This window comes from Triticum dicoccoides, chromosome 2A (assembly GCF_002162155.2).
Source record: "Triticum dicoccoides isolate Atlit2015 ecotype Zavitan chromosome 2A, WEW_v2.0, whole genome shotgun sequence".
Classification (NCBI taxonomy): Eukaryota; Viridiplantae; Streptophyta; class Magnoliopsida; order Poales; family Poaceae; genus Triticum; species Triticum dicoccoides.
The window spans coordinates 753462391-753477882 of NC_041382.1; the positions used below are offsets into that span (position 1 = coordinate 753462391).

The following is a 15492-nucleotide window of genomic DNA, read 5'->3' on the forward strand; positions in this document are numbered from 1 at the left end:
TCGGGGGCGACTAGGGTTCCGCCGCCGCCGCCACCCCCCTCCACCCCCTTCCTTCCCCTCGCCGCTACCAGAGACGGCCGCCGGGAAGCCCGCGCGGACGCCGGTGAAGGTGGCGGCGGGGATCTCGGCGCTCCTCCCCCTCTTGGAGGCCTGTGGTTCCTTGGGCGGCGGCCCTTGCCGGAGAGGCGACGTCGTCGGGCGGTGGGCGGCGTTCGCAGGGGGTGCTGGCCAGCGTGCCTGGCCGTGCGGGTGGCGGGTGGCTGGTGGAATTCGGCCACGGCGTGTTCTGCTTTGTCAGATCTGGAGGTGTGAAATCCCTATCCCCTGCTGCTTCTCTCTCACCTCCGTGGTGGGCTAGCTTCGTCTGGCTCTGGCGTTGGTGCGTGTTGGTGGTCAGCCAGGGAACCGGGGGAAACCTTGGCCGGTCCGGCCGGCCTGGCGGCGGCATCGCCCAAGGGCGCTGCTTTCCTCCATGGGGGCGCAGCCGAGGTCCCCTACTCTCCACCCCGATCCCCCTGCCCGGGTGAAAACCTTTATCCCCGGCGGATTTGGCGACGGGGGCGCCTTGCGCGTCGTGACCTTGCTGGAGGCGTCGTCAAGGGTGCGGGGATCGGTCGGGAGGTTAGGCAAGTGAGGGATTGCGCTACCTCCTCTGCGTCGTCCGATTCCTGAAGCTTGTCTCCAACTAGTTGGGCATGAACTGTGGCAGAGCAGCCGGCGAGGTATATCCCAAATCGATGTGGTCATCCCATGTCCACCTTGCGATGCGAGGGCGACATTCTTCCAGCTCTAGGGTGAGCTTCTCGAAATCCCGACGGTGCGGCGCCTACGAGCCATGGCGAGGGGGAAGGGTCCCTCTTTGGTGATTGAGAAGGAAGATGTTGGTTCCTTTCTTCTCTAAGTATTCCTGGAGCACGGTCCATCCTCGAAGGTCGGCTATGTCCTGATGCGCTGCTCCGTTTCTGCTACATATGATCCTAGTGTGGAGTGCTCGGCCTTTACTAGCTGTAATCTTTTGTGGCTTGTGGAGTTTGTAGTGAGTAGTCTTTCCAGTGTTCCCCGTTGTATCGTTCTGACCGTTGTAAGTTGGGTTGTCTGCTGTAATTCCTGGCCGATTGATGGCTTTGTTAATTCAAAGCCGGGCTCTTGCGAGCCTTCGTTCTAAAAAAAAGCTTCAGTGGAACCAGGAGACTATATCTTATATCACCCCTGTTATTTCAATGCCGACTTGATCTGGGATCTTATTTTTTGTAGAAAATATCAATCATATGCATTCATTCATATTTTTTTTTGTATCTGTATGTATGTTAGTCCTTATCAAAAACCAAGTTTATTTTATCCTTGACTTGGTGTAGGTGACATTAAAGAATTTTTTCCATGGGCAAAATGATCTATACTTGTTACAAGTTGACGCTGCCAAGGTATTGATCTTTAAACATCCTTTATTTTTCTAGATTTACTACTCCGTCTGTAACTTAATATAAGATGTTTTTGCAGTTCAATGAACTGTATAAAACATCTTACATTAAGTTACAGAGGCAGTATGTTTTAGTGTATTTATCTATATGGGTTTTAGGACACATGCACAAATTGCTACCTATTGATGCCAAGACATTTACTTGTACAATTTATTGTTCTTGTGTATCTTAGATTGCAGATGGCTTAATTTATGAGGCAGCTGATGGCTGTAACTACTTTCCTCATTTCTATGGTCCTGATCGGAGCTTTGCACCCCTTCAACTAAGTGATGTTGTCAAGGCAGACAAAATAGTTCTGGCAAACAATGATTTTACGTCCAGTCTACTTGATGGAGCGGCCATCTAATTCTGATGTGTAACTGTAAGGTCTCACTCTTGGCCCTTGTTTACATAATTTTCCTGTAAGTTCCCTGCCAAATTTATCAAAGACAGTCTACATGCTTATGCTAGTAATGAAAAGTACACAAATTTAATGTCAACCTTAGAGGGCCATGAAAATGGTAATGTCGGGGGGATGACCCCCGGGTAGGCACCAGAGCCTAAAGCATTTTTTTCAAACATCGGGGCGGCTGGCGCCCCTCAATCTGGCTCCCTGGCGCAGGCCGTGTCGGCACAGCGCCATGGTCGGGCCGACTGGCTGCGGATCAGCGGCCATCCCATCTGATCGTACGACAAGACCATTCTCCCACGATGGGAGCGCATGGCTACAGTGCAGCCGTGTTCGCTGACCGGAGTGCCTGACGTCGACGTAGCTCGCCATTGTAGTCCCACGACGCCAACCACTCCATGACACGGGAGGTGACAAGCAACAGCGTCGTGCAGCTGGCGGGCCTTGGCAGCCAGTGGGCCCCATTGCCGGCTCCAGACGCTGACACCAGGCCCTGCTCCTATGTAGTTTTACACTTGTACCCGGGGGCGGCCTATAAGACCCCCCGAGAGCCTTCCATGCATAGAGTCTGGCCTTCTCTCCGTGGAGCCTCAGTAGAACACGCACACGCCCATTCATACGCACGAGAGGCAAGATTGAAAGCTAGATCCTTCTTCCTCCTCCACCATACAGCTCCAGGAGCACCGTTATAACCCTTGTGCCTAATATACCATTTCCAGCAAGATTGGGGGTGTTACCTCCCCTGAAGGGCCCCGAACCTGGGTACTTCTTGAGTCTCGCTCTCGCGCGTGCCAATCTCGCCTCCGGAACCCACTGCGTCCTCATGCAGTCACGCTGCCCTCCACATTTAGCCATCTCATGGCATCTACCGTGATGCCACCATGACAGGTAGTTATGCAATGAGACAGTGCGCATAGGCGGAGCAGAGGACTAGATGCACGATCGAACAATGCAGGACGCAGACCAAAAAAGAAATTAAATGTCTAACAAGTGTTCGTACTTTGTGTCTCCGTTGCCATCTTAATTAGGTGTATTCTCACTCTCTAGGACACATGTACACTCGTCCTTTGCTGCTCTTGGATTTGATGCCGGAGCTGCTGCAAATACAAACCCCTCAACAAACATTAAATTTAAGTTTTAGTTTGGAGAACCAGATACATGGATCTCTCTCAGATTAAGAAGGTTTGAGACCTTGTCCAGGACGTCACATCCAGCAATTACAAGCATCTGAGAGATGAATGGGAGGTCCTTCAACATCTTCAAGCAGCCTGCTCCTCTTAAATGGAAGGGAAAGGTATATTTTTTGTCCCTCAACTTTTTTGAAATTACAGAAATGGTCCCTCAACTTTAAAACCAGCAAAACTTAGTCCCTCAACTTTTAAACCCGGATAAGTTTAACCCCCCATACCGCTTTCAAGTGGTTTCCTACTGATTTGGACACCATTTTGACTAAAACCAGACACATCATACATGTTTGACCGGTCTTTGGTCCATGTGGCAATATTTCTCTTTCCTTCCATCTATCTAAAGTGTGGATATTTTTATCTAAAGTGTGGACATTTCATCGAGCACATGCCATGCAATGTCTGCATGTACACAGTCGTGCTTTCTGCACCTTGCCGTGACCGATTATCACCATCGACTGACAAGCCACGCCCCATTTTGGGCTGCCCTGTGCGCCTCGCCGCACCACAGCTCCCCGGCGCCCCAGCGACGTGTACATGAGGGTGCGCATGCGTGGTACATTGGTACAAGCTCCAGATGTTGAAGATGCTCCTGATAGCAGCCCAAGCATGATTGCATGAACGTCGAGGAGCGGGGGTCATGCTTGTGGGTGGATATGAGGTTTGGGATACAAGCCCATCTACAGCACACGGCCATTGTTGCGGTCGCTGGCTCGTGCGTCTGCTGCAGAGTAGACCAGCGCCATGCAACGGCACCTCAGGTCTCCGCGGGCCGAGGAAGCGAGGATCCTCCATGGGGCTGCTGCCATAGGTGCTCCCACGACCTCCATTGTCGCGCCTGCGCTGGAAGTTGTCGACGTGCGACAACGCGCCTCCGTCTCACCACATGCTGGAGCGCCGCCGTCACCGTCATGCAACAAATCGCCGTCTCCTCCACCACTGGATGGAGTGCCAAGGAGGGTGCAGCCAGCAGGAAAAGCACGGGGCGCCTCACCCCGTGTCGTACCTGGCTCCAGCGTTGCCGGCTGTGCTTTACATGGACTGTCCAGTACCGCTTTGACCATGCCACGTCATAGATAAACCAGGTTTGACTGAGACAGGGACTAACTTTGCCCGGTTTTGAAAATTGAGGGATTAAGTTTTGCTGGTTTTGGAGTTGAGGGAGCATCTCTATACTTCCGAAAGAATTAAGGGACGAAAAATATACTTTTCCCTAAATGGAACGATTCCAAGCTGGTTGCCTCCTGTCCAAGCTGTCGTGGGAGAGCTCTTAGCTTGGGGCATCCTTTGAGTAATGACAACATCTGGATCCTTGGGGTAAGGGCTACCTCTTTCCCTTCCACGGATGCTGATGTTGCAGAATCTTCTTCAACAATGGATCATTCCTCCCAGTTAGGCATATCATGTATCTGCTACGTCTTGAGCTTGCATTGGTTTTCCCCGAAGAGGAAGGGATGATGCAGCAGAGTAGCATAAGTATTTCCCTCAGTTTTTGAGAACCAAGGTATCAATCCAGTAAGAGCCCACGCTCAAGTCCCTCGTACCTGCACAAAGCGATAGCTACTCGCAACCAACGCGATTAGGGGTTGTCAAGCCCTTCACGGTCACTTACGAGAGTGAGATCTGATAGATATAATATTTTTGGTATTTTTGGTATAAAGATGCAAAGTAAAAAAATAAAGGCAAAGTAAAAAGCAAAGCAAGATTAAAGTAATGGAGATTGATATGATGAGAATAGACCCGGGGGCCATAGGTTTCATTAGTGGCTTCTCTCAAGAGCATAAGTATTCTACGGCGGGTGAACAAATTACTGTTGAGCAATTGACAGAATTGAGTATAGTTATGAGAATATCTAGGCATGATCATGTATATAGGCATCACGTCCGTGACAAGTAGATCGAAACGATTCTGCATCTACTACTATTACTCCACTCATCGACCGCTATCCAGCATGCATCTAGAGTATTAAGTTAAAAACAGAGTAATGCCTTAAGCAAGATGACATGATGTAGAGAGATAAATTCATGCAATATGAAATAAACCCCATCTTGTTATCCTCGATGGCAACGATACAATACGTGCCTTGCTGCCCCTTCTGTCATTGGGTAAGGACACCGCAAGATCGAACCCAAAGCTAAGCACTTCTCCCATGGCAAGAACTACCAATCTAATTGGCCAAACCAAACGGATAATTCGAAGAGACTTGCAAAGATATCAATCATACATAAAAGAATTCAGAGAAGATTCAAATATTATTTATAGATAGACTTGATCATAAACCCACAATTCATCGGTCTCAACAAACACACCGTAAAAAGAAGATTACATCGAATAGATCTTCACGAGAGAGGGGGAGAACTTTGTATTGAGATTCAAAGAGAGAGAAGAAGCCATCTAGCTACTAACTATGGACCCGAAGATCTGAGGTAAACTACTCACACTTCATCAGAGAGGCTATGATGATGTAGAAGTCCTCCGTGATGACGGCCCTCTTCCGGCGAAGCTCCGGAACAGGCCCCAAGATGGGATCTCGTGGATACAGAAAGTTGCGGCGGTGGAATTAGGTTTTTGGCTCCTGTTCTAATCGTTTGGGGGTACGTTTGTATATATAGGAGGAAGAAGTACGTCGGAGGAGCAACGAGGGGCCCACGAGGCAGGGGGCGCGCCCCCACCCTCGTGACCGCCTCTTTTGTTTTTTGGAGTAGGGTCCAAGTCTCCTGGATCACGTTCGGTGAGAAAATCACGTTCCTGAAGATTTTATTCTGTTTGATATTCCGTTTATCCGAAACACTGAAATAGGCAAAAAACAATAATTCTGGGTTGGGCCTCCGGTTAATAGGTTAGTCCCAAAAATAATATAAAAATGGAAAATAAAACCCAATATAATTCAAAACAGTAGATAATATAGCATGGAGCAATTAAAAATTATAGATGCCTTGAAGACGTATCAGTATCCTCAACATTTTGAGCTTGGGAAAAGCAAGAACTGCATCCTTGGACATGGGAGTAGCACCAGCACCCCGCAGCCCACAAACTCGGTCCTAGTCTTGGTAAGCCCTGTTACTCCATCAATTTCCAGATATCTCAAGTTGGGCAGCTGACCAATTGGTGGAAGATGCCCACATGAACTGCAGTCTATGAGTTTCAAGTATACAACTGAAGACACGTGGGTGTTTCCAAGCCATGTAGATACGTCCGGCCAAAGAATCCATTAATAACTACATATTCCAGGTTGTGTGGAGAGATTAACTGCTGAAATATTGTCAGCATCTTCTGAATGTGATTCATATGTGAGATTATTTTTTGCCTGTTAACAACGAGTCTATAGTACAAGTAGCTGCTCAGTCTATAGTACAAGTAGCTGCTCTTTCCAATTTGGTAATCACAAGCTGCCTTAGCTGTGAGAGACTGAGACAACTTCCAACCCTTCCAACTTCCACCCGTCTTGTGTTTTTCCATTGTCACTTCCACCACTAAAAGGAAATCCTTCTAATCCATCGAGGAATTCTAATCTGCATATTCCTTCTGGAACCTGATTTATTGGTATACAGTCAGAACTAGGCGCCTTAAAATTGGACAACTGAGTGAGCGCCAAAGGAAGGCTGTTCAGAGCTTTGCACCTTTGCAGGTTTATTATCTAAAGATTCATGAGGGAACCCATGGACTCTAAAAGGTAAGATATGTTTGCATTATTAAGATCAAGTAGTCATAGGTGGATCAAACTTCTAATGCAATCTGGAATGCTTTGAATAGATGAACCAGTCAGATCTAAAACACGAATGCATAGAAGTCTCTTAAAAATTGTATTCTCAACACTTGATCCCTTATAATAGGAAAAAGACGATGTAATCATCTCTTTGTTCATATTGGGAGTGCGCTATATAATCCTTGTTAGTGACAACTGAAACACATCTTAGTTTGGGCAAAGTTTTATCACCCAATGGTCTCCACAAAAACTTTCTTCTCCATATATATGTTAACCAAGCTACCTTAAATGATCATGCATTTTGCACCAACTATCACTAATAGGGAAAAGCCTAGCAGTAGCTCAGGTCAAATGCCTAGTAGTAGCACAGGGAGCGGCGCTACTAGTAAAGCGCTACAACTAACTTGTAGCAGTAGCGCGTTTTGACCCGCGCTACTGCTACACCTACTTAGCAAAGCGTTGGCCAAAAAAGCGCTAGCGTTCGTCCATCCAGCGCTACTGCTAAATAGCTGTAGCGCTTGTGTACGGTACTACTGCTTCCTGCTAAAGAGCGCTACTGCTATATATTCACATATTTTTTGCTACGTATTTGTGGTGTTTTTGTACAAGTTTTATACAGTATTCTAATCATATCATAAACATAAAATATGCTCATCATTTGATACACATAATAGTCTCATCATATCATCCAACACAAATCATGTCGTCTCATCATAATCACGATATAGCGATACAAGTTAAGTGACATGTCCCGAATACAAGCAACTACATGGTCATCACATACACATGTTTCATCATCTATATCTAAATAAAGATATACTAGAAGAGAAGAGTGATCACTATGAGCAAGAGCAGGATAATGTAGTATTTTTTTAGGTGCCGGTTCCGATCACTCTCTCGCACTAGCGTCAACCACAAGTAACTATCTTCCGCTTCGGCTCTGCTATCGAACCCTCTGTGGCTGCCGCCCGAAAACCGGTGCAGCTGGGCCTGACACTCAGGCCACTCGTCGTACACCCCCGAAACCTTCCCTAGGTACACGGCGTAGCACTTCTTCGCCATCGATGATCTATGTGCCTGCATCGTCACATGAGTCGATAATATGCAACATATATAGTTGAGCAATAGAAAGAGACAGAGTTAGCAAAAATAGAAGCAACATATCATAAGCATAAATAACAAAATTCATCGTACCCAAAAGGCCCTAACTACAGTGATCTTCGCTAGTTGAGGAGGATGCTTTAGTTACATCACAAAGTTTCGTCGTGCATAACTCAAAGTTTCGTTATAGAGAAAGTAGTGACTAAATGGACACGTTGTCATATATCGTCAGTCACTCCAACATGTCGCGCCATCCATCCAAATCAGGGAGGAAGTCCCCGAGCGAAGTGAAAGGCTTCAAGCCGAGACGCTGAGCAGCTACGCGTGTTCAGATGTCTTCCCGCGACATTTGCCCTTCTTCGTAGAACATCCCTATTTTTTCGAGGACCTCTTGCATGATGATTTAGGCAAGTTCATGCTGGATGTGATAGAACTCACCTCGGAGTTGATGATCCGGGATATTTCCTAGTTTCTTTGCCCATTGCAGAATATCGGCATCGCCGGATCTAGGTGACATGCGAAGGTTCTGGCAATCCCGTCTGTACTCCAGCATGTGGTGGAGGACATAGAATCCATCACTAAGAGTACCACTCGGTTGCTGGATGCAGAAGAAGTCGGTCTTATGGCCGAAGCAGGGCACATGGTTCCTTGTCTTCTTGAGTGTGATCTCTCTTCGGTTTGGGCGCCTTATCCTCTTCGGTTTCGGTTCTATCTCGGCTAATTTGCCAACATCGGCGCCAGTCTCGGTGCCGGTGTCGGTCTCGGCGCCAGTTTCGGTCTCGGTGCCGGTGTCGGTCTCAGTCTCGGATGTGACAAAGGGGTACTGCAACCATTGTTGCTCGTCCAGATAGTTTAAATAGTTGTCTACCCGCCTCGTTGATGTTGTAATTATCAGAACCCCCTCCCTCATCGTTGTTAGCCATGTTTCCTATGATTAAATCTAGTCAATTAATTCTAGACCTAATAAAATGAATAATGACATAAAAAGGCCTATGTTTTGCCGGAATGTTGATTCATTCCCGTTGCGACAAATCCTGGGCACTCGATATGTCCTAGTTTCCAGCATAAGTCATGCCGAAATTCATGAAAAATTTCGGCATGACCTTTGCTAAAAAATGGACAAATCGAGCGCCTCCAGAATAGAAATGAATCAACATTCCGGCAAAACATAGGTCACTCGGAATCATTCCCTGCAAACAACAAAAGGCCACTTGGGCACAATCGAACCACATCAATGTTGCATATAACAGGACCACTTAAGAACATGTACATGCGCAACTACAACAGTAGATATACATGAGCAAACACTATTGAAGAATTTGCATATAACAAGACCACTTAAAATTTGCATCTCCTAGTGTTTGACACTTCAAGAAAATCTACACAAATCTCATCCTCTCTCAAACTCAATTCAAAAACCAAATATAGATGGATGAATCCTAGAAACCTAGAACCTTTATATATTTTTGTCCCAAATTACTGTCCTAATGAAAATTATGAACCAACTCAATTTCTGTCCTGAATTTCAAATTATGGACCCTAGAACTCAATTCAAATTATGTCCTAAATTTCTTTCCTAATAAAAATTCATTAAAAATTAACAACCTACTGGACTTGTAGCACTAATAGAAATTTATATTTTTATATTGAATTTTTTCTCTAAACTAAACCCTGTTGTCTTAATTAGCATCTAGGTAAACCCTACTACCCTAACATTAACTCTAGTGACCTAATTAACATCTAATTAAATCCTACTGTCCTAACATTTTTAGTTAAACCCTGCTGCCCTAACCCTACTACCCTAGTTACTTAAGCATCTACAAGTACTAGCTAATTTGATGAACCCTACTAATTAGATGAACCCTAGCTACTTAAGCATCTATAACTACTTAAGCACCCTAGCTAGGCAGAGGTAGGGGAGGAGGAGGTGTAGGCATGCTCACCTCGGGCGTCGGCGGAGTCAGGGAGCAGGAGGAGGCAGAGCGGCCGAGGGAGGGGGCGCACGGTGTCGAGGTCGGGGTCGGGGCTCGGGCGTGCGGCGAGAGAGGGCACCGGACGATGACGGAGGGCAGTAGATGGCGTGCGGAGTGCGACGGGAGGGCGCGCAGAGGCCGACGGCGATGTAGGGCGACGGCGGTGACAGCAGAGTGGGGATTTTGGGGAGAAGTGGGTCAGGGGGAGAAAGCCCACGTGGGGCTTATGTCAAACGCAGCAGTAGCGCCGGTCGAAAAACAACGCTATAGCTAAGTTAGCTATAGCGTTGGTACATAAAACGCGCTACTGCTATAGGAAGTAGCTATTTATTTTCCTTTTTCTTTTATTTTTTCCTTTCCTTTTTTTTCTTTTCTTTTTTCTTTTCTTTTTTACTTTTCTTTTTTCCTTTCTCTTTTATTTAAGGAACTTACTATAGCGCACGTCTACAAAATGCGCTACTGCTAGATTAGCTATGGCGCTTGTTGGAAACAAGCGCTACTGCTATGCCTTTCTCCTTTATTTTTCTTTATCTTTTATTTTTCTTTACAATTTCTTTTTTCCTTTCTCCTTTTTCTATTTCTTTCATTTCCATTTGCTTTTCTATTTCTTTTTATTTTTATTTTCTTTTCCTTAGCAGTAGCACTCTTCCCAAAAAACGCGCTGCTACAACGAACTTAGCGGTAGCGCATTTTTCCCAAGCTCGCTACTACTATTTCTAGCCTGCCGGCAACAATGTGGGAATTATAGTAGTAGCGCTTTTTCCTGTAGACGCGCTACTGCTACCATCATAGCTGTAGCGCCCTTTGTGTCCCCACGCTACTGGTAAATAGTAGTAGCGCTTACTTTTAACAGGCGCTACTGATAATCCTCTGTGTATAAGGTTTTCCCTAGTAGTGTATGGTCAGCAAGTAAACGGTCTGATTGTAGGATATTCCTATATATGAACTCAGAGTAATATTCTTTAGTTGTATCTTCTTGAAGTTGTTCATCATGTTCCTCCACAAAAGCTTCAGCAGCCCAAAGCTTGATTAGATCATCATGACATATGCGCCAATCTTCTGGATATGAGGCTAAATAGAGGAAACGTTGCTTCAAATGCCTTGGTAGATCATCATAACTCGAATACAAAGCACATCTGAGCTCAGTTGGAAGATCACCCATAGACCAAGCACTTCTCTTTAAAACCTTTCTCCATTCCTTCTCAGATTTCCATTTAGTTACAAGACACTAGCAGTAACCTTGATTGTGAGAGGTAGTCCACCACATCTATCTCTCGAAGGTTTTCAATTTTCTTTCCTTATCAATGTTCACACTCTTCCAAAGCAGCTCCCATCATGTATCTGCTGGCATCTCGATTGCATCAATGTTCAGCTCGGTGCACATTGTCCACCCCAATTGCATGCAAAATTGTATCATGTCGAGTGGTTACTAGAATTACTCCCGTTGCAGCAGCATGTAATGGAGTTCTTAGCAAATAGTCCACACCGCATTGCTCAAGTGAGAGAGATCAGAGTACCCCTGAGAAACACAAACCCATGCTTGGTTGCTCAAGGCTCCTTTGACTTTTGGTTGTTATATATCGTGTCATCTAACACTAATGTGGCAACAATATTTGTGTGAAGTGTGAATGATGAAGTGCATTCTGAATTTTAGCGCGTAGTACTTTTTTGACGAATCGAAGGGCGTGATAGTCATAGGAATTGATGATGATTGAAATGTTTTGTAATATAACTCTTTTATATCAGTAAAAATTACGTGGTTGGACATCGAGGACCATGATAGGTGGAGCCAGGCTGGCCTCCTCCTAACCTGAATGGTTACTCCACTGTGTTATTCACAACTCTTTCTAGTACAATAGACTCACAAATATTGCAGCCACCTAAGCAACACTTCAGTTCGAATCGAGAAAGTAAATCATAAAGCATACAACTATGTATACCAGGGGCCCAGCCAAAACAAATGCTTAATTGGCTCACCTCTGCCAAATCATTGGGTCAAATCAAATAAAGATAGTTCTAGTGCTTTAATGCTAGCTCCACCCATGATGTACACTAAAATTCATGCACATTAAGTTGTGCAAAAACTAACAACCCTTGAGCGTTGTCATACTCATTTCATTTGTGGAACTCATTTTCTCCCTGGCTTCTTCACCTTCATAATTACCTAGAGCAAAGTATACAGGATGCTTTGGAGGTGCAACCACTGCACTTTCATTCTCCAACATAAACATAACTGAGGACATTAGTGGTCTATCATTTGGATGGTCTTGGACACACAAGAGTCCCACATGAATGCACTGTGCAACCTCATGAAGTGGGCAGCTCGCAACAATGAAGGAGTCCACCAGTTCGGTATATTTTCCATCTTCCCATAATCTCCAGGCCTGACCAATAGCATGAAGTCATGATCAAGTTAATAAATATATTGTTTGGGTGAGAGATTAATTAGAAAATTCCCATATTCACTACCAGGATTGAGGTGATTTCCGAGTGCATCCTGTCGTACACTTGGCAAAGACCCTCCTAAACCAAGTGTGGCTAAAAAGCACTCAGCAGAAAACGAACACTTGGCAAAGACTTGCCTCTGCCATGTGTCGGCTAGAAAATGCTCGGCAAAGAGCCCAATGGTGAATATGCAATACTTACATAAGATATAAGGCTACAAAATTCCATGTTGAGCTGAGGTGAGCTAATCTTCATGCCACTAACAATCTCCAAGAGAAGAACCCCAAAGCTATAAGTGTCTGATTTCACAGAAAATGCACCTCCCATTGCATATTCAGGGGACATATAACCACTACTTAAAACATTCAACAAGTTAGCAAGGAATGTACAAAACACACTATACTAAACCATATAAACTAGAGCGCTAAGAGTTTATTAGTACACCAGTTACTTGCTATGTTCCGACGACCCGGGTTGTGTTAGCATGATTCTGGTTTGCACCAAAGATTCTTGCCATACCAAAATCTGAAATTTTAGGAGTCATTTCTATATCCAACAAAATGTTGCTTGCTTTGAGATCTCTCTGAATTACTGTTAATCTTGAATCTTGGTGGAGATAAAGAAGGCCTCTTGCTATTCCTTTAATTATTTTGAACCGTGTCAACCAATCGAGCACATGTTTTCGTGCATGATCTTTCATGATCAATATGGAAGGAAACAGATCATCATGAGTATCATTTTTGTTAATGTAAAAAAAGTATGTAATCAACAAACAAGCACATACCAAAAAGAAAGGCATCCAAACTTTTATTAGCTAAGTACTCGTAGATCAATAACTTCTCATCTTCATGAATGCAGCAGCCGAGAAGTCTGACTAGGTTCTTATGCTGCAGTTTTGCAATGAGAACTACTTCATTTTTGAACTCCACCATACCTTGTCCAGAACTCTTACTAAGCCTCTTGACATCAACTTCATTTCCACCTTCCAGTGTGCCCTACATGAGCAAACTTTTTCAACCGAGAAAAAAATTGAAACAAACTTTTTCAAACACTATGTGTAATATTTTAACATGAAGAAATGTGTTTTCCAATTGAGCCCAAGATACTTTTCAACTCTAAAATTATTTCCTTTGTACCTCGAATGACAAGGCTAGTACATCATGTTACCTTGTAAACTTTGCCAAAACCTCCACGTCCAAGCAAGCTGGAATCCGAGAAAAAAATTTGTTGCTGAAAGTATGTCTTCATAGCTAAAACATGGAAATTCCGTATTATTTCCTTCTAGTGAGTTGGATGTGCTAATGTATCCTAGCATCAGTTTCTTCTGGTTTTTCTTTTGTCCCCATTTTCCTGTTGATTAGGACATCCACCCTTTTTCTTAATTCTTGTACTAATATAATATGTCGAAAACAAGAGGATATTTTTTTACTCTACCTCTATATTTGTTCATCCAGACGAAGACTATGCATGCCAGTAGTAGCAGACATGATATAATGGGGAGTACAATCTCTACTGGACTGGTTTTCTTGTCGACTGCAGAAATGCGTCCAATCAAAATTCAGAATTAACTTCCATAAGTATCATGACGGATTAGTGAAGCTAATTAGGCACCTAGACTAACGTTATTTCTTAACCAGAACTACCAGGGCAGGTGGTAAATCAAAGATTTGGTCATCTTAAAAAAAGGTAGTTGATTTTGCAAATATGAATTGGCCATTATTGTTAATTCAAGACAAAAAAATAGTAACTAGCTATGGCCTTCTGGGAGAAAAAAAATTGCGGGTGAAAATTCTCCTTCTGGGAAAGTTAAGACATGGAATCTGGAAAGAATTGTAGTTGAATTTGAAAGTGAAGGCCAGAAGTAATTGAACAACCTAGCAATTGTAAAATGATGTTAAAAGGAATGTCGTGTATATTTAAACAAGAGCACCTTCCTTTTATGTACTCCTTCCAGTTCTAAACAACGTGCACTAGTAGAAAACAAGGCTATGGTCCAGGCCGGCTCAGCCCATTAGTCCCGGTTCAGTGTAGAACCGGGACCAATGTGGGCATTGGTCCCGGTTCGTGAGCCCAGGGGGCCGGGCGGGCCACGTGGGCCATTGGTCCCGGTTCGTCTGGACCTTTTGGTCCCGGTTGGTGGGACGAACCGGGACCAATGGGCCTCGCTCCTGGCCCACCACCATTAGTCCCGGTTGGTGGCTTGAACCGGGACCAAAGGCTCCCCTTTAGTCCCGGTTCATGCCACCAACCGGGACCAATGAGGTGCCTATATATACCCCCTCGCGCAAGAGCAGAGCACAGTGCTCTGTTTTTTCTGGCCGAGGGGGAGAGGGCTTTGTGGTGCTCTAGCTCACCTCCTATGCACATGAGGTGTTCGATGGAATGCCCGAGCCACACTACTTAAGCTTTCTCTTCTCGAAGCTCGACCTCCAAGCTCCATTTTCCTCGAGATTTGTCTAGATTTAGCGGTTCGTCACGCCCCGTCCCCGTCTTCACCGCCGTCGATCACCCGCGCCGATCTCATCACCGACACCACCGTGGTGAGCCTCTTGTTCTTATCTTCTTTCTGAAAGGAAAAATATTCTTACTTGTATGTTTAGATAGATACTTGTATCATTTTCTTACATTTATTATTGCATCTTATATAGTGCGATGGTTTTGTATCCGCCCCCGTCGGCCCTCGTCCTGACTATGATTCGGATTTGGTATGTATATTATCTTTATAACTATTGGTTCATTTATTGTTTATGAAAATTATGCCGACCAACGTGACATAGATTTTATTTATCTAGGATGTATGTGAATCGGAAATGCCAACCGACCCTATTGTCGAGAGGTTAAATTTAGTTGAAGAAGAAAACAATTTGTTGAAGGAAAAAATAAAAAAAATTGAGGAGGAGAAGATGATATTGGAGTTGCATGTTGCGGATGTCGTCGATGATCACAAGATCAAGATGGATGCAATGCGCTTGAAGATTAGAAAGATTAGAAAATATGCCATTCATACCGAGGCTTGGTATCATTATGCCGTTGGATCAATTGTTACCTTGGTTGCGATTATGATCGCATTTGTTTTCGCATTGAAATGTTTTACATAGTTTCAATGTATGGTTTAATTAATTAGATGCTCTGGAGAGCTATATGTTGTTAGATGAGAACTATGTATGCACTTTGGTTTTAATGTGATGATGAACTTCTATTAATTTGGACACTTAAT

The 15492-nt window shown here is 44.5% G+C and overlaps 1 protein-coding gene and 1 pseudogene across 1 annotated transcript in view; one reads left to right on the forward strand and one right to left on the reverse strand.

Moving 5' to 3' along the window:
- Positions 1 to 1824, forward strand: part of LOC119358322 — a 3808-nt gene extending 1984 nt beyond the window's left edge. The window contains exons 3-4 of the mRNA XM_037624924.1: positions 1356 to 1421; positions 1651 to 1824. Coding sequence (XP_037480821.1) covers positions 1356 to 1421; positions 1651 to 1824 — 240 coding nt within the window. The remainder of the gene's footprint in view (positions 1 to 1355; positions 1422 to 1650) is intronic.
- A 10090-nt stretch (positions 1825 to 11914) lies between these two features.
- LOC119358323 overlaps positions 11915 to 15492 on the reverse strand; it is a 32685-nt pseudogene continuing 29107 nt past the window's right edge.